Here is a 19,333-nt window from a genome sequence, read left to right as displayed (position 1 = left end):
AAGTTGCATGTTTGATCATCACCATGTTTTTTTACAAATGCATTCACTTTAATTGTGTAATGATTCCTGCATGAAGAACATTTCAAAAGCCCAGTGTATCATCTTAGCAATGTTCAAATCCATCATACTGCTGGCTATTCACTGTTTGCAATTTACTATCAAACATGGGGGACTAATTCCAGGAGTCACATGGTATTTCTGCTCCTGAGCTGGACAAATACATCTCTTGGAACCACTCCTGGCTCTTGCATGTCACAAAACAAATGTTCTTCCTTGATTTTAAGTTGAACCTCTGACGGTGAATAGGTAGACAAGATTCTTTGGGTAGATGTGATACCTTGTATTAGACCAAATAAATAGTTGGAAAAATTGTTCTTTGCAAGCTTTTGGGCACAAACACCCTTCTTCAGGCACACGCACAGGGGAATAAAATACTGCTCGACAGCAGGAACACAAACCAGAAAGGGGTGAACAGAAATGCCAGGGGCAGCGTTTCTATAGGTCCTGCAGGCTCACTCTGCACAGGTGGACCTAAAGATGTGAGGCACAAAATTTTCCAGTGCTTTATTTTTCCATGGGGAATTTTCCATTTTTAAAAATTCATTGTTTCATAAAATTCATTAGTAACAATGAATGGATGCCAATACAATATTAGGCAATTTCAAGGTTGTAATCAGCATTCCCTCTAAGCTGTGTGTGTGTGCAGCTGCACGCAATAAAAATCATGCTGCGCAATAAATTTTTAATGCCATGCACCCAGTGGCGTACCGATGGGGTGGGGGGAACAGTAGGGGGCCATGGACCCTGGGTGCCACCTGGGGGGGTGGGGAACTCCCAGTTCCATAGAACCAGGGGCTGATGGTCTCCTTGCCACCCACCCCAACCTGGCCACAGGAGGGGGAAGGGGTGGGCGTACTAAGATACCTGCGCACTCCCAGACGGGATTGTTTACAGACTGCTAATCCTTAGAAGGAACATTGGTTGTAATTAATGTTTTTCAGGTGATTATCCCTAGGAAGTGTGTGAGAAAGTACATATATGTTTTATTGATTTGTGAATAGGAGGGTAAATACACTCACATAATAATCCAAACCAAAAATCAAGTTATGAATTCACCCAATTGGCTGTGGAGGTCAAATCAAAACCAAAGAATGGCATATCATGCACAGTTCTTTGGGTAAGCTAAAATTACTGTGCCAGTTTTCATGGTCTTTTTTGTTCTTAAATTTAAAAAAACAGTGTAAGGGAAGTGCATGCCATTGTGTATTGTCTTTACATTTTTACAAGTATTCCAATAAAAAATAATTTCTTTCCACATAAAGCTTTGAATTTGTTTGCACATGACATTAAACCACATTAAGTGCACTGTATTTAATTTTTTTCCTAATCAAATATTTCAGTTCAAATACTTGTGGTTATTGGGACATAACATTAATATGGGGGGTACTTTTATAGTTTTGTTTATATAATTCTAATACACATGCTAAATCAGATCACACTGTATTTAGGGCATTGGAAAATTTTCCAGAAAATGCACATCTCTGGGTGGACCTCCCTCTAGCTGTCCTGGGAAATATAAATTTTCATTTCTACCTGGGGGAAATTTTATAATCTTTGCATACTCCTATCCCCGAGGAAGGGTGCGTGTGCCCCAAAACTTGCAAATAAAGATATCACATCTTTTTTTTTTTTGGCCTGCCAAATAAAGACGGACACTTTTGCAACTGTCTAGTTGGTCCAATAAGATCCCGCTGAGTCAGAGCGAGGTGCCAAGGCAAATTGCGCGGCAAGCCCTGGACAGCTGTGTTGCACATCTCGCCACAGCACCCTCGGAGCTCTGGAGGTCTGCAGCTGTACGTGCGTAGCAGGGGCTGCGCAGGTCTCCTGGGCACTGCCGCGCCCAACATGGCGGCGCCTGCGTGACAATCACAAGACGCAGTCCGCCGTGCCACACCCAAAATGGCGGCCCAGCGGCGCTTTCTCTCCCCCGCCCCTCCGAGCCTGGAAGTCCGGCGGACTCTAGCGGAAGCGGAAGCAGGGGACAGGAAGTGTTATCCCGACCGCCGCGGCCACAATAACAGGCGGCAGGAGGCGCTGGGGGGGGCAGGTAAGGGCTGGTGTTGGCTGTCATCGGGGGACCGGCTTCGGCCGGGGCGCGCAGGAGCGGAGCGGGACGGGGCTGGCCGGGCCCCCGCGGCGTGGGGGCACCTGGGGTCGCCACGTCCAGCCCTACCTGCGCTGTTGGCTCGGGCCCGGCTCCCCCGAGCGTCCATCTACTCCGTGTCGTGTCCAGGCCCTGCGTCTAGTTGGGGCTGTGCTGCTCTGCGCATCGGGGTAGGGCTGCGTTGCCACCTGCTGAGCAGGCAGACCTGGGTCCGGCCCTGCTGCCCTGAACCGACAGGAGCCGGTTGGGAAAGGAGCGCGCGCCGGACAACAGCCGTCTCCGCGTTTTCTCTTGTAAAGAGTCGCTGGTGTCAGCACACGCTTGCTCCGCCTGCCCTGCCAGTGCTGGGGTGTGTCCTGGCAGATCCAAGTGTTGTAGGCACACATGTAGTATATCTGCATGTATACTTGTATATATATTTCTGTTCACATTTAAGGAAGCAGACAGAACATAGGGTAGTCTATTTCTTCACTTAATGTAACTTGAGTGGAGGAAAAAAAAGATTGTGTATGAGCCCTGCCTCGATGCTCTACATTTTCAGTGGTGAATGTTGTAAACTGGATGAGGTTGCAGATTGAAGCTGATGTCTAACAACAGGAAACAGCAGCTTACCTTCCTGCTTGGAAGACTGAGCCCTGTTTCAAAAACCACTGCGGTTTGTGGACTCGGCTCCTTGACAATACGTGAAACTGAACAGACCCAAGATGCGGCTGCTGGCATGTGTGTTTGTATAAAATCATTCTGTAATGCGAAAGCAGGGAGTGCACATTAGTTTTAAAAAGTAGTTTGTGGAGGCATCTCTCCTATTCTTCCCTTCTTTCTGATTTGATAGGATTAAAAAAAAAAACACATTTCCAGAGAAAAAGCTGGAATTTATAACTCTTGACAAACGGAGATGTCTTTTCCCCCGCCCTGAACCGTTCACATACTGTTTTCTTGGTTCTCTATTTCCTGATATCACTTGGTTTTAACACAGTTACATTCTTTGTTGCTCCGTGTCTCAAACAGGAGTAAAATGCATTTGGCTTAGAGCCCATCTTCTAATGCTGGTTTATCAAAATGTATGCCGTTGTCCCCCAGCATATGCTCCCCTCAGGTTAGCTGGGAGACCTTGGCTTAGACGTAAATTGAATGGCCCATTTGGTACCCTGCTTTTTACCTATTGGTTGATGGTAAAATCCTTTTTTTGTGGAAATACAAAACTGTTATACACTAGTGCTGAGATGCCTTTTAGAAGGACCATGCCATAACAGTCATGGACCTAAAATATGATGGTTACAGACAATATTAAGATCCAAGTGAAAGAAATTTCATGTATCTGATTTTCCTCGGTTTTATGTATTTACTATATGCAGAAATCCCTGAAGTTGGACACAGTAAGTAGACAAATCTGATATTTAAGTAATCAGCCTCATTCAGTTGAACAATACTACATTATTTCTGTTGCAAAGGCTGTAAAGGATTCTTCTAAACCAAATTCTGTTGATTTTGGAACATGGCAGCTTATTCTAAGCAATTAAAAGATACAGTAAAAGTTCTGTTATCTGGCATCTTACAAGCCGGCAGGCTCCACTAACTGGCATGCTGGCTTGTAAGATAAAGTGAAACCGGAAGTGCCCACCATGGCACTTCTGGTTTCTCCAAGCCCCCATTGCTTGGAGCAAAGCAGCCTGCGCTGCCGAGCCCCCATGGCCCCACGGGGCATAACAGGCTGTGCGGGACCCACCTCCCTATCCCGTGGGGCCTGTAGGGAGCAGTGGCGATGCTGCAGGAGGGGTGGAGGGACTCCCCAGATGTGGTGTCAGAAGCGGTGTCCAGCACTGCTCACTTAACCATCATCTTTTGTTATCTGTCATCCCCTGTTCCCGCAGATGCACAGCATCCTATTCCTGAAATTTTCTTATGACAAGTTAAGATGGCAAAAGCATACATGATATATATTCGATTTATCACTGCTATACCCAAGCTGTTCTGCCCTTTTACCTGTTCTACTTTATACCCTGCTGGCATGCAAAAGGAAGATGATTAAGATAGAGGTGCAATCATACATCAGTCCAACATCAGATCAGCACCAATATAACGAAAATTGACTACATCGGAAATCAGCCTGAAGTGGCCGATAATTTGGCCAAGAAATACCCATGTGTGCATGCAGCCACAGTGCACCATGTGAGCAGCGTGGAGAGCTGTGTGGTGGAAGGGAAGGGGGGAGGGAAGAGGTGTCGGGGGCAGATCAATGACCCCCATGGTGAGGAGTGGGGTGAGATAGGCACTGCCCAGCCAGGGTGGGACAGGCACAGGATGGAGCCATGGCTGGGGTGGGGAAGGTGGTGGCTCTGGCTAAGTACGTGGTACGCCTGGTGGCTCCTGCCACTGTCTGTCTAGAAGGGTAGGAGGGGAGGGGCGTGCCCTAGATCTGTAAGAGCCGTGCAGGCTGCAGCTGGGGCTGGGGGCTGTGCTGCACTGCACTTGGGGTGGGTGGCAGCAGCAGTAAGAGGGGACTATGGGAGGGCTACAGCACAATTTGGGGGGGCTGGAGCCCCCTCAGTAGCTTCCCTCCCAGCACCACTGCCACCTGCCCCAAGCACAGCACAGCGCAGTGTGGCTTCTGGCCCCAGCCCACAGTTGCAGCCTGCCCTGCCCTACCCCGCAGAGATCCAGGGGCGCACAAGTGGCGGGAGCAGCAGCCGGAGTTGCCCCCTTGAATCCCGTGAACGATCCATGGCTCTGTCCCATGCCTGTCCTGCCACAGCAGGGCATCGCCTACCCCTGCCCCACTCCCTCCCTCACCGTGGGGGGCGTTGATCTACCTCCCTCCTCCCCTTCCACAACAACAGACTTATCAGCTGCATGCAGCTCTCCATGCTGCTGGGCTCTGCTTCTTGTTGCCTGCATGGTGCACTGCGGCTGCACGCACGTACGGGCATTTATTGGCCAAATTATTGGCCACTTCAGGACAATTTCTGATATAGTCAATTTTCTTTATATTGGTGCCGATCCGATATTGGACCGATGTATCAGTGCACCTCTATCTTAATCATCTTCCTTTCGCATGCAGCTGTATCTGAAATTGGATTGGTATCGGCTGATATGCCTCCTTAAAAATCAGCTACCAGTATTGACCCCCAAAATCTCTTATCAGTGCAGCCCTAGATTAAGATCAGTTAAATGGCTATGAATATAAAAAGATTTTTAACATGAAAACAGAATGGGGAATAATAGAAGTTACTGCTATAGTTGCAGAATAGATGTAAAACAATATGCTGTTCTAGGATAAAAGCATAAGGTGCAGGCAGTTCTAGGTTTGTTTTGTAGCAAACAAAAGTAGTTAATTTTAAAAGAGTTCTCATAATTACATGTTGGCTTTTTTGGTTGAAGTATTACATGTTTAGGCTCAGCAAGGAGATGAGTTAGTTTGTGAAAAATCAATTTTAAGGAAAATGTATTTTTCCATTTTCTGAAGCTAAAGCAATTTTTACAACACATTATTTGTCACAAGGAAATAATGAATTGTCAGACCTGACACGTTAAAAGTTTTAAAGTCCCTTGAAATCTAGTCATATTTGAGAAGTTTAAATATATTATTCTCTTGCCAGAATTTTCTTTTCATTCTATAATAATGCCTGTTTCCTTCAGGAAAGTTACACACCCAGGTTTTGACTGAACTGAATGGCAGAAAATAATATTCCTTAACAGTAACTCTTTACCATCAGAACAAGGAGATAATATGAGCCATCAAAAACCTGAGTATATAATAATCTGAATCTTTCCCAAATTGTTACCTTATTCTGGTAATTTCAAGCTTTCATTACAAAATATTTTTTTCTCTTGTGTGAAATTACATGTGGGATGATGTTAACTAATTGGTTGATTCTGTGTTAGCCTGGCTTTTGAGAACATAATCACCAGCCAAACAGCAGTGCTAGGAAAGAAATGAATACTTTCTACCTCCCTCTGTCTTCTCTGTGATGGGAGATATTAATAGGTGTTATTTTAATATTAACACTACTTTTTATTAGAGCTGGACAAATGAAAGCCAAAGAGCAGGAAACAGAGCTTGAGACAGTTAGACAAAATTTAGACAACTCTATCTCAACCATGCAGTTGGTCCGATAAAAATTGCCGTCTATTAAAAAAAACAAAACAAAACAAAACATTCTTGCCTTGCACATTTTCTGGGCCATCACAGCTACAACATTACTTCAACACTGGAAAATAGAGCATCATTAACTAAGCCAAATTCTATAATAGGTATAGAATTATGGTAGAATAACATTGGTAGAAATATATTCAATTAGTTAAGAATTGCTGTTTACTGGTTTAGACCATAGGTCCATCTTGCCCCATCTCTTGGTGGGCATAGGCCCATGCCCAGTGGCATAACAAATAGGCCTGTGTCACACAGGGGCCGAGAGTGGATGCTGAAAGGGACAGTGAACTGGGTATTACCAGGGTGGTTTTTCCAACTGTTGCTCTTTCACGTGCAATCTCCCATATTTAAGGTCTAGGAAGTTCTGATTCAGAGGCTGTATTCCCAACTCCCATGCTCAAGCGCTTCTGATGCCTTTTTCCTCCAAGATTTTTTAATTAGGTTAAACTGTCAGTTTCTTCAACATTTGGTGGCAGAGTTCCACACTTTACACGCTGTATGAAACAGAACTTCCTTTTGTTAGTTTTAAACTTACTACCTACTAGTTTAATTTTGTGACCCCTAGTTCATGTGCAACGAGAAAAAAGGAGAGATTACACATGTACGTTTTTGCTATGTTACATGTTTTTTGCTTTTCTTGAATTTTGCTTTTAATGGTGCAATCTTAAAACAACTCTTTCTACATCAGGTACACTGATGAAATACTATTTGAGTCATAATGACTAATCTAGCTCACCTAATAAAGTGAAATTGTATTTCTGAGGGAAGCAAGATCTAGAGAGAATGACTTCCTTGTAAATAAGTAGGAGCTAGATCACTTTATAGTTCACTGGAAAATATCCAGGTGACATCTGTTTAGTAATTTTCTTCATCTTTTTCCCACGAGTTGCCGGTGTGCGCTGATTTATAGATGGTATTTCTAAAGGCATTTTATTTTCTAAAATAGGAAAAGATTACTATGGAAGCAACCTGTAATTAAACCTACTGGGTGTTTTCCCACAAGACATGAAGCATGTTTTCTGTTTACTAATTTTTCTTGATCTAAGGGGACACTCCAGTTAGTCTCCATTCATTTGACTAGCTTTTATTTCCAGCTTCATACACAAGACAGATCAATTATACCCTGCCAGGAAAGTCCTTCCAGTTTTCAGCTGATCCATTAGAATAATGGCATTCCAGTGTTTCTCTTTGGTAGCAGGTTTTTCTGGGTCCTTTATGTAACTAACTTTCATTGGTCTGTCCCTTTCCTCCTCCATTTCTTTTTCAGTTGTACTGAATTAGCATAACATTGTGAACATTAATTCCTTTCATCAGAAATCATTACAATCATGGGACCTAGACGGAAAAATGTGAAACCATGCTTAATGAACAGGGAAGGCTCTGAATCTACCAAAGCAGATGAGCTGAAAGATTATATGAACCAGCTTTCTCATGAAGTTCTTTGCCATATCTTTAGGTAAGAGGCTGTACTATTTTTTGGCTTGCTGTCTGCTCTACCCTGTGAACAAATACCAAATGACACACCATATTCAGAAACATATTCAGAAGTGCTACCAATATTTCAGCTGGTAGACAAAAACTGAATTGAGTTTTATCAGTGTGCATATATAGGTCTTTTTTTGCTGGATAAATGTCAAGGAGAGTATACAGAATTTCTTTGTCTTCATGGTTTGTTTTTTCTTTTTGTTTTATAAAACTAAGCATGTAGATGATATGATATGAAAAAAAAGTCAATTATCCCTTAAGAGACATGGGTCTCTTATTCCCTGATTCAGTCTCCTGCACTGAATATTTTCCTATGTGAAAATTGCTAGGAAAAGCAGAGCACCATTGTTTCACTTTTTAACTCTAGTTGGAATAATACAAGCCTGTAGGTATCCTCTGGTAACTGATTCACTCTTGATTACAGTGCCAGTTGTTAAATTTCTTAATTCTCTATGTTAATATCCTGAAATTGAAGCAACCTTCATAGCATTAATAAATATTCTATGCGAGTAGAACAAAATTGTTGATGAATCTTTCAACAGATTTAAGATATGTCATGCTTCATGGTGTGCTCGCATGTATCATGAAGTGTCTGGTAAATTCATTCACTGTGCTTGCATTACAATTAATGCAGTTTTTTGTGCCTGGATATATTAGAATAGAATTCCAGTCCAAGTGTCCCTTTCCTTATTAGTTTTAGTAAAATACTTCATTCCATTCAACCCAAAAATGAATAATCAAAGTACAAGTGTACAAATACTCCAAATGAGAATCTGAATGTGAATGGTATGTAAATATCTTGCTGACAAGTTGGAGAGCTGTGCATCGCAAAATTAAAATATACATTTTAATTGGAAAGATTGAAGGTTTCCAGGTATTACTGTGGGGGTAGCTTTTCAGGGTTTGGTCAGAAATAGGCACGTGCTAGTACTAAAATGTGCCATTGGTCTCTTTTACCTGAGGACTGTATAAATATAGTGAGACTGCCCTTTTGTACCTGAAGTGCCCTGGTTGCGTTGTGAACAGATTAAGCAGAAAAAAACCCAGCAGATTAGTATGATATAGTTTGTCTGGAAGCCTCATTTGAATCCACTCTTTATAGTTTTAGAATGACTATATCTGGCTTTGTGTAGTAATTCACTTGATGTTCCCTTGTGTGAGAGAGGTTGAAAGAACTTTGTCTTTGAATAAGAGCTTTTTTTTCTCCTCTCCCAAAGGTACCTTCCATTGCAGGATATCATGTGCATGGAATGCCTCTCCCCGAAGCTGAAAGAAGCAGTGACTCTCTACCTGAGAGTAGTGAAGGTTGTAGACCTCTGTGCTGGCCACTGGTGGGAGTATATGCCCACTGGTAAGTAGGGTGTACCAGGATATAGTGGTTATGATAAGATCTTACTAGGTTGTAGTGATCTTTACATTTAACAATGTACAGTAGATTTTCAAAAACAGCCAGTGGAGCTGTATGACTAACTCCTATAGACTTTCAGTGAGAGATGGGTACCATCCTCCCATTAAGAAGTCATTTAAAACATCTGTATGTGTGGCAGATGCCACTGTGGCAGAAGTAAAGATTTTCTGTAACAATCTGAAACTATATGCTTATCTGAATATTTTAAGGGGGGTTATGGTATAAAAACAAAGGTTTAATTCAAAGAAGAGGCTGCTTGCATGCAGGCAGGGAAATATGCTCTGGGAGTGCTCTGTATCTGTTGGGATTTAAGAAACTCTGCAAGAGACAGAGCCACTCACTTTGAAGTTTCATCTTCAAGTCCTTTTTGTCGAAGAGACCATTTTGTCAAAGGCTGTGAAGAGTAAGATTTAGGGTTAGGATTCAGAGATAAATTTTGGAGGGAATACATATTTTTTTTCTTAATTGGAGAGTGGGGTGGGGGAGAGGTGCAGGACTTAAATGGGCAAATCCTGCCAAGTTAGAATGACTTGGTTCCTGTAGAAGGGTGCTTAGACTCTTGGTAAGAGAGTGTAACATTATTTGTTCTTTTAAAATCCCCTACCCCCTACTGTTCTGCTTTGTCCCTAATGTTAAAATAAAATGATATTGTCTTACAAATCTGTCAGGCTACTGTGACAGACTCCCAAAGTGAAGACCTAGAGGTGCCAAACTTGTCAGGCCTGATAGATAAATATGCCTGATGTCTCCTGGATAACTTAGGTTCCAATTTAAGAGTGGGAGAATCTTAGAATTTCAGGGGAGATGAAAGCATAAGGCCAGTGACTCCTGCGTCACGTGTGGCTATTGCTGTAACAGTGATACTTCCCCTGAATGAGATGCATATAACACAACCACAGGATAGAGGCAAAAGAATCTGTAGAATATTATTGTACAACATCAGAAATGGAGACATGTAGTTAACCATGTTAGTGTGAAGTGACAGGACTGGCTCCCTGCCATCTAGTTGACATCATTGCCAGAAGTGGTATTAGATGTAAGGCCAAGGATTGTTATTATCCACAAAGAATTGCAGCATTATTTTTTTCTGCAGAACTATTTGTTTCCTGTCACAAAACCCTCAAAACTTGTGTCCTCCTCCCAGGTTTCACTGATTGCAGTTTCCTAATATTGCTGAGGAAGATGCCAGACATTGAACAGCTCTATGGTCTTCACCCCAGGTATCTTGAAAGACGCAGAGTACGTGGCCATGAAGCTTTCAGCATTCCTGGAGTTCTAGAGGCTTTGCAGGCTTGCCCAAATCTGTTGGTAAGTGTGCAGATTCAAAAGCTGACATTAGACTCTGCACGTATACTGCAGAGGAAATAAAATTTGGACTAACCAAAAAAACCAGTACATATTTTATCTTATTGCTGGGCTTCTGCAAGTGCTGTAAATTTAATCCTTGTCCTGTATGAGTGGCAGCTGAAGCAAGCACAATTTCAAAATCCACTGCTAGTTTACAAGGGAATGCTGTTCTTTTCTAGCCACTTGATTTGGTTTCAAATACTCAACTCTCACAAGCTCAGGCTAATAACTAGTTTCCTGTGACTACTTAGTTTTTAAAGTCACGTGGCTCTGTATTTAAAGTGAAAATGTAATTTGTATCAAACTCAGTGTATTAGCAAGATGTCTACTTGGTTAAGAGAAGCATTGTTGTTTAAAATGGTAATTTCTGATTGCTGTGCTTTTGTCTAGGGTGTTGAGACCTCTCATTTAGAGCTGGTGGAAGCAATTTGGACATATATGCCACAAGTTCATATTTTAGGGAAGTTTCGTAATCGTAATGGTGCTTTCCCAATCCCTCCTGAAAACAAACTGAAGATTCCTATAGGAGCTAAAATTCAGACTTTGCACTTAGTAGGTAAGTGTTTGTGGTGAAATGTCTGCCTTAGAACAGAAAAGTTTGAAAAGAGGTACCACTCCTCTCCCTTCCAGGAATGGTAGTTGATACAGTCTGGGGGTTTCTAGAACATGCATATTTCCCTGTTGCAGCAGGGATTTGGATGGCAAATTTCTTGTGACTGTTGACACATGGTAAAGAAGAATTTTATAAGTTCAGAGCACTGTAGTTTTTAGGTATTCCATTGGTCTTGGGAAGTAATTTAGTGATGGCTGTGATGTTTCCTTGATGCATTTGATTTTTGTTTTGTTCATGTATTCTAGGGGTAAATGTCCCTGAAATTCCTTGTATCCCAATGCTGAGGCATCTGTATTTGAAGTGGGTGAGGCTTACCAAACCACAGCCCTTTAAAGATTTCCTTTGTATCAGCTTACGCACTTTTGTCATGAGAAACTGTGCAGGTGAGAGAATAGAGGATTCTTCTCAGAAAGGCTTGTGTATAGCCAATGTCAGTACTAATACTGTGCCACTGCCAATGTGCAGTTGTCTTCTTGGAATGGATGTTCACAATATGGTGAAGTCGTTGAGCTACATCATCTGTAGTGCATACATTAATGAAGCTACACCCTTGTTGGAAGCAGTTGTATTAAGTTTATCAAGTTTTCAAGTATAAATAAGGCCAAGACGTTGCCCATGCTCATCCATTATATGGGAAGGAGTCGATAGCACTATTTTATACATGACATTGAGGGGACTAACATCTCTTACTGTATTTTATTACGAGAACCTTTCTCCTACTTTGTTTTTGGCTTGTGCTGGACAGTTCTGCATTATTTGGCATGATGTATTCAATACCGTAAAATATACAACTCTGAGTATCTTGTTCTGTTCTCTGCAGGACCCACAAATTCTTTGAAGTATGTCCCTTTAGTGACAGGTTTGGCTTCTGCCCGAAACTTGGAACATCTAGAACTTGTTCGAGTTCCTTTTCTTGGAGGACTTATTCAGCATGTAGTAGAAGATAGCTGGAGATCAGGTATACAGCTTCCTATTTTCCCATGTTGTACAAGAAAATCAAGCTAGCTCTGAAGGGTAACTGCTGTTTTACAGGTTGTTTTACTGATCTGCTTTTGGAACTAATAAGATGAGAAAGACTCAAAGGGTGATAAATATGGACCTGCATTAAGTATTGTTTTAATATACTAATAGAATTGCTTGCACTTATCACACTTTTGTTGACAACATGGAAAGTGACAAAAGCCAGGTGAAATTAGTCTGCAATTTCTGCACCAGTTGAAACTGCTGAAGACCTATGATCTAAGATTTCCAAATAAATACCACCCTTCACTGTCATTGCACTGTCTGCAGGGTGAAATTGGCAGAATGAACCTAGAGAGAGGGGTGATTCCTCATTAAATATCATCACAATGTTTCTGAGAAACTTGCTGCTTCAGAGCCACCTTTTACTAGTCAGTGCCAACTGTAAAGAATTTTATGTTGATTTCCTTCAAAATAGCATGTATCCTTGTTAATCTCATGTATACACTGCAAAGATAATACTAAAGGAGTTACATGCATTTTTTTTAATGCCACAACCCACTAACTAAAATGAAACTCCTGTATTTCCTCTCACCAGGTGGCTTTAGGAATTTGCACACTATAGTTTTGGGAGCTTGCAAGAATGCCCTAGAAGTGGATCTTGGCTACCTCATCATAACTGCTGCACGAAGGTACTGCCGTTCTCCAGTCTTCTCCTGTCTTTTCCATTCCTTTCATTTTTCAAAGCAGTTATTTCAGTACCTTAATAAAGTCCCAAAACTTTAAGAGTAAATGTTAAGTTTTTGAGAAGCCAAACCCTAATTAGCTTTAAATGAAAAGATTATCAAATGGCTAGAGGAGTGTCCTGGGTTCTGCAACGACTTTTTCTGTGGTGTGAGTTGAATTGCCAGACTTTTTGTCTTAAATAAGAATTACACGCTTAATATACAACCAATAGTTAAACTTCAAAAGGACCCTCACTATTGTATAGCTGCCAAATTTTATTATAGGGAAAGATGCAGGTATCCACTGGAGTTTACCTCTGTTGAATTGCTATTTACATTCTGTTGCCTTGGCTTGAATGTGAACTGTACCTGATCACTTTTAGGTTGCATGAAGTGAGAATCCAGCCTTCTCTGACCAAAGATGGTGTCTTTTCTGCACTGAAGATGGCAGAACTAGAGTTCCCCCAATTTGAAACCCTTCATCTGGGATACGTTGATGAGTTTCTGCTGCAATGTATGATTTTTTTTTTTTTTTATATACTTGAATTATCTGGCAGATGTTAAGATAGTGCAAATTCATAGTTGTGTTACATTTGTCAAGACATGCATTAAAAAGACTGTAAATACTCGCATATTAATTATTGGGTTCAAATTTTATGTTGTTCAGAAAATGTCTACCTTCTGACACTTTTATTGAAACCAGGGCAAAGTTTGCTTTGGCTGAAATAATATTCTGGTCTGTGTGCTAAATTGGGTTACAGTGTGAAATTGGGAAGGGATGCTATCAAAGGTTTAAACAATCTGTTGTCTTTCTGTAGGTAAAATGACTAATGGGGACTTGGTGAAGTATGGGTTGGCTGATGTAGTTGAAAATCCAGGAATCATCACAGACATTGGAATGAAAGCTGTGAATGAAGTTTTCTCTTGCATCAAGTACCTGGTCATTTACAACTGCCCACATCTACACAATCCAAACAATTGGATCACAGGTATTGCATACCTTTAAAATTATGGAGTTATGTGGCAGAGACAGCTCATACTGGCTTGAATTTGGAACACAGATTGTTTTAGTTACATTCTATGAAGAATCTAATAATTCTGGCGGTTTGCAGGTGTTAAACAAAAAACACACTTTACAGGAAGAAATGGCACATTACTTCAACCCAGCTCTGCAGTTTCTGTAAAGATTGAGCTCTTCAGCAGGGCTTTTTGGTGCTTTTAGCTAAAGCTGATTCAGTCAGGTATTACATAAAAGTGCCAAAAAAGCCCCACTAATGCACCTGATCTTTACAGACATCAGGCGAACTGGGTTGACATAATGTGCTGCCTTTTCTGGGCATGCACAGGGCTTGGCACAGGAACATGTTGAGTTTAAAGTAAAGCGCTGGTTTCTTTGGGATTTTTTTTTTTTTGTGTCTGTAAGCAACCCTGTGTGATCTTTAAAAATGAAATGTTGAGGACCAGGAAAAACACACATTTTCAGATTGCAGAGTGCATACCTGTTCTGTGTGCATAGATACAGGCTCCATGTAGAAGCAGAATATTATTAATTTGAGTGGATACATTGGGAGGAATAAGAAATTAATGATTGGTAGGTGATAAATGTAATGGAACAGGGCATAACAAATAACTTACCCAGTTTGATAAGTGTATTCAAAGTTCAAAGGTACTAAAATAATTTAATGTGCTTGAACCCTGAACTGACATGACCAGTTCTGGTTATGAAAGGTAATTCCAGGTCTGCATCTGATTGACATAGTCCTCTCTTTTAGGAGTTGGAGGGAAAAGAAAAAATAATGATTATGGATTCATGTGATTTGAATATTTGTCTATTATAAACTGCATATGAAATGCATTTCATGCAGCTACTGAACAGTCACCAAATAGTAAATAACTTCATATTATTAATCTTATGGGCTTTAGGCAGCCTTACTATGTAGTAGAGTACATTTAGTAGTTTCTAGAATTATACATTCCCTTATTCATGTATGCTTTCAAATGCTGAGGAGATAAAGGAATGGAAGATTTTTCCTACAATATTGCACTTTGCTGTCCCATAATAAGAACAGAGCTGCTGCCTTTTGGATCCCTTATTATGATACAGATAAACTTCAAATTGTTAGAGTGATGGTAAACAAAGTTTAATAGCCTCAAGTCTGGGAGGTGGTTTCTGGAAGATAAATGAGACTTGAAATCTTTCAAAGAGTATAACTGTCTTTCCACAGACCATTCAAGATGGACCCGACTAGTTGACCTTACCCTGGTGCGATGCCATGCTATAAAGCTAGATTCTTTTAGTCAGTTCATTGAATTACTGCCAAGCTTAGAGTTTATCTCTTTGGACCAGATGTTTCGGGAACCTCCTAAGGTGAGATTCTGTGTACCTGTGTTTGCAGAGTTTTTTATCACTCGTGACTCATCTGAAATATACCAGACTCCTGTTGAGACATAAACTTTTTAAAACTGCAGTTAATTCAGTACCTCAATAAATAACTCAGGAAATAGAATAGCCATTAAAAATGGGTACAGTGAGGATCAGTTGCATCCCTTTTCAGGTAGCAGTTGCAGTAGAGCATGAAGCCAATGATTAAGTATTTTGTTTCCAGAAAATAAAGTGGATCTTTGCTGTCTATATTTTTATAAGGGCCTTTATTGCTATTTTACTTTGTTGTTACTTTGCACATGATTTGCTTTTATGTTGAGGGAACTACTTGCTGTCTTTACACACGGTAAAATTATGGTACTGTACAGTAGACTCCCGACTTAAGTGAGTATTTTGTTCCGCGGGAATTTTGTGCAAGTCGGGACGACTTTCCCCATAGGGCATAATAGAATAGTGAGTGGTTGCGTACCCCAGACATACCTTAGTCATAGCTTTTTTTCCCCTTTTTTCGGTGGAATCACCTTTAGGAGACGCTTCTAGCATCTTGCCTAAGCATCTTGAGATGCCGCTACCACAATGGCAGCACAGCTCCACTTGATTCCGCCTGCAAATCTTGTGAGGCGTTCACGTATATTTGCGAATCTCCTGAGCGTACGTGTGTATACGTGAATGACGCGGATCTTGAGGGGCACTTTCTGGTCCGGACCCTAGTAAAAAATTGCATAAACGCAAGATACCCATAAGTTGGAATTGTGTAAATTGGGTGTCTGCTGTACCCTCGTATATGAGTACTTAAAGAGGGAATTTATCATTTCTGTCATTTCTAGCATTCTTTACTGTGGTTCTCCCCACCAAATTGTTGAAGGCTTACGTCTTCATACCAGTTTCTGTGATGCACTAAATGCTTTAATGAGATGAACACTCCAGTAATCTTTTCCATATTTTTGTTGTCTTCTAGTCTAAAATCAGGCATAGGATCATTTTGATAACTTATATCTGCTGCTGTGCTCTGGAGAGGAATATAGATTCTCCTATTAGAAAGCCAGATCATCTTTAGCTTGTTTCGTCTTTTGGCATATATGCATTACAACTTTTTACATACGATTGCATATTGAATTTTACACTTTTGATTTATTATTACAGTTTAAAAGAGGAAAGAGTGTGCATGTTTTGTTGCCAGATTGACTCCAATGTACAGATATAGTGAACAGATCCTTTCCCGTAGGCACATATGTGTAGTCCTACACTTCTTGGACAGAATAGCTTTTGTGTTAATGTTAGGGTCCATTATGGAGAGTGAATATCACTGATCCTGAAACTCCATTGCATTTTTCAGGGGTGTGCTCGTGTAGGTCTGAGTGCAGGCACAGGGATTGGTGTTTCATCTGCCCTGGTCAGCAATCAGAACTCCAACAACGAGAATGACAACAACAACAATCACCAAAACAACAACAATCCCAACATCCACCACAACAACCACCAACACCCAAATGATCAGAATGAGGAGAATGAGTTAAGGCAAGATGGGCAGGCTGAAGAGCAGCAGATTGCAGCTGAGGGTAACCACTGATCTTTTGTGAGCCTCCAAAAGAAATGATTTTTTTTCATTGCTATATATGCACGGGACTTTAGGCAAAAAGTGAATATATATTGAAACACAGCTCTTTAAGGTTCTTGTGAAATAATGTCTTTAATGCTTTGCTTTAGATCCTTTTATATATTCCTGCATATAGTGTTTATATATAAGGTCAGACTAGTTCTGGTTATTCATTTGAATCTTCTGGGCTTACTGGGCCAGGAATCAGTTTGTATCATGTTGTTTGTTAGCATCCCATCATGTTTACTGTGCAGTAGAAGGATCAGGAAGAGTTAGGCATCTAAATATCTCTTTAAAAATCTGTCCCATCATTCTCAGCCAGATGACCCCACTATGATGCAAGAAACTTTCTGAGAGAAAGGAGCTGTTTACATGAGCATAGAATGGGATCTGCACTGAAAGTTACACAACAAGAAACTTCAGTGTGTATCCCTAATACTCAGGGAGGAAACAAGTGGTTGGTGGTGGTGGTAGTCATAGCAGTATTTCTCTGGAATTTGAAGTGCTGTGTTCTTTGTTTTATTTCTCTTAACTCTTTCTGTTGTTTCCATCTCTTTAGCCCTAAATGATATGGAAGAGGTTCCACAAGAAGATGGAGTGGTTGCAGTGGATGTCCAGAATGAGTCCGTTGCTCATAGCCAGGCAGTTATTCCTATGGATGTTGATGAGGAGCAAGCAGGTAATTCTGACTCTGAAAAGTAACCTCTTCTTTAGCATTCTTCTCACTTACAAAAGGCTTTAGGTCTGTCTATTTCTGACTCAGCTTTCTTCATTGAGGCCACACAGGACATTTGAGATGCTGCCAAGAGCTAGATATGATTTAAAGCAATCTCAACAACTCCCATTTTTCTCTGTTTATTGGGTGAAGGATTATACTTAAAGCCTCATGGTTTATGCTGTAGTGTAATAACACTCAAATGGCCTGTATATTCTCAGCTTGCTGTGCCTTGTTTCAGGCTTTGAATTTATGGCCTCCTCCTTTCCATGATAATGTATGGACTCCCCTCCTTGACTTTGCTGTAACCACAGGAGCTTGTATAAGCACTAATTTAATTGTAGTAGTGAGTTGCATCAGGCTGCCCGTGATTTTTCATTTATTTTGTAGAATGTTGAATTGTTGATTTGCCAACAATATCAAGTAATGCATAAAAACATAGTGTCAGTTCAATTAATTGATTTTTCCAAAAAAGGGGTATTTTATATCATGCCACTGTTCATTTCTTACCTTACCTATGGTGGCATCTACTACCTCAGTGTGGTTCCAGTTACTGGCACTCTTGCCAAAAAGAAGCATCAGAGTTGAACTCTGAAACACAACCTAGGTTAATACTCATAGCAACACACTGCAGTGTCAGCTAAGAGGAAGATTGCTGAATCGCTGGGGATCTTCTCTGCTTATTTTTGGTGGTTGCCCAGGAGAAAGTTTACCAACAGCTCCAGGGGTGTTTAATATCAGTTGTCCTAACCAGCGTTCCCTTTCAGGAATGCAGGTTCTGATGGCTGAACACACAAGGAATTCCTAGTTAGTTCCACCGTTACTGCACTTCTAATCTGTCACTGTTGTGGAGAAGACTGGTTAATATTTGAGTCTGAGAAGCATTACAGGAACTGGAATTCTTAGCTGATCATCTTAATATTCCTTTTTTCTGATAAACATTATTTGCTTGGTTTAGTTATATTTTTATACTGAAACTTTAATTTGGTAGCATTTGAGTTTTAATGTTGTATCCACAAATGGATAAGCAGAGTTTGGCTAAGATGAACCAAACCCCTCTCTTCTGGAACTTCCAAACTTGTAGAAATTCATAGTATTGCTCTACTTTTGTGAATGAACTGTCAGCATTGTTCCCTGGTTTAGGGCCCAGTGGCCTTCAGCCCGTTGTAAAAGCTGGACCTATCACTGTCCATGATTCAGACAGTGAGGATGAAGAAGATAACCTGGGAACTTCAAGAGCCTGCATTACTAACAGCATTGCACAGAGTTATTCAGATGGAGAAGAGAAAGTTAGAGATCCAGTGGAAACCAGAGAGCCCTCAGGTGAAAGAATTTGTACAGTTTGTTAAAGGGGTGAAATGGTTAATATGGGTTGGGTTATCGTAGGCAACAGCTGCAGTTTGCTAATTGGAAGGTTGAAACTTAAGAGTCCAGTTTTCTTTCTCCTGCCCTTAGGTAATGATTTGGTTTTGTAGACCATTGCAACCTAGAATGGAACAGTAGAATAAATACCTATGACTATGCACTTGCACCGTCAAATTGAGAAGTAGAAGTATAGCCGCATGCTTGTGTGTGCATTTTCAAATGCATCCATTACATCGCTGGTTCACAGTATCATAGAAAAGTAGGGCTGGAAGGAACCTCTTTAGGTCATCTAGTCCAATCCCGTGCCTGAAGCAGTTGATGTAATTCGGGGCAGATATGCAAATGTTGTCTGCATTAACTGTCTATCAAAGCATGTACATTCATAAACAGCTTAACATTTGCTCATAAGCAAATGTTAAGG

The 19,333-nt window shown here is 40.9% G+C and overlaps 1 protein-coding gene across 5 annotated transcripts in view; it reads left to right on the top strand.

The window, feature by feature from the left end:
* Positions 1–2,006: 2,006 nt before the first annotated feature.
* FBXO38 (F-box protein 38) overlaps positions 2,007–19,333 on the top strand; it is a 39,263-nt gene continuing 21,936 nt past the window's right edge. For 2 of the 5 annotated variants that reach the window (XM_019506457.1, XM_019506455.1), the window contains exons 1-14: positions 2,034–2,102; positions 7,579–7,770; positions 9,017–9,150; positions 10,352–10,515; positions 10,945–11,110; positions 11,413–11,550; positions 11,988–12,125; positions 12,726–12,819; positions 13,236–13,366; positions 13,671–13,841; positions 15,078–15,220; positions 16,572–16,794; positions 17,392–17,511; positions 18,691–18,870. In XM_019506457.1, the coding sequence (XP_019362002.1) occupies positions 7,643–7,770; positions 9,017–9,150; positions 10,352–10,515; positions 10,945–11,110; positions 11,413–11,550; positions 11,988–12,125; positions 12,726–12,819; positions 13,236–13,366; positions 13,671–13,841; positions 15,078–15,220; positions 16,572–16,794; positions 17,392–17,511; positions 18,691–18,870 (1,930 nt within the window). In that variant the 5' untranslated portion in view covers positions 2,034–2,102; positions 7,579–7,642. Of the gene's footprint in view, positions 2,103–7,578; positions 7,771–9,016; positions 9,151–10,351; positions 10,516–10,944; positions 11,111–11,412; positions 11,551–11,987; positions 12,126–12,725; positions 12,820–13,235; positions 13,367–13,670; positions 13,842–15,077; positions 15,221–16,571; positions 16,795–17,391; positions 17,512–18,690; positions 18,871–19,333 lie in introns of those variants that run through there. The other 3 variants (XM_019506456.1, XM_019506459.1, XM_019506460.1) reach the window with 3 other exon arrangements.

This window comes from Gavialis gangeticus, unplaced genomic scaffold (genome assembly GCF_001723915.1).
Source record: "Gavialis gangeticus isolate Ggan-Ray unplaced genomic scaffold, GavGan_comp1, whole genome shotgun sequence".
NCBI lineage: Eukaryota > Metazoa > Chordata > Crocodylia > Gavialidae > Gavialis > Gavialis gangeticus.
The sequence above is the reverse complement of the archived record's forward strand: the minus strand, read 5'-3'. Positions and strand labels throughout refer to the sequence as shown.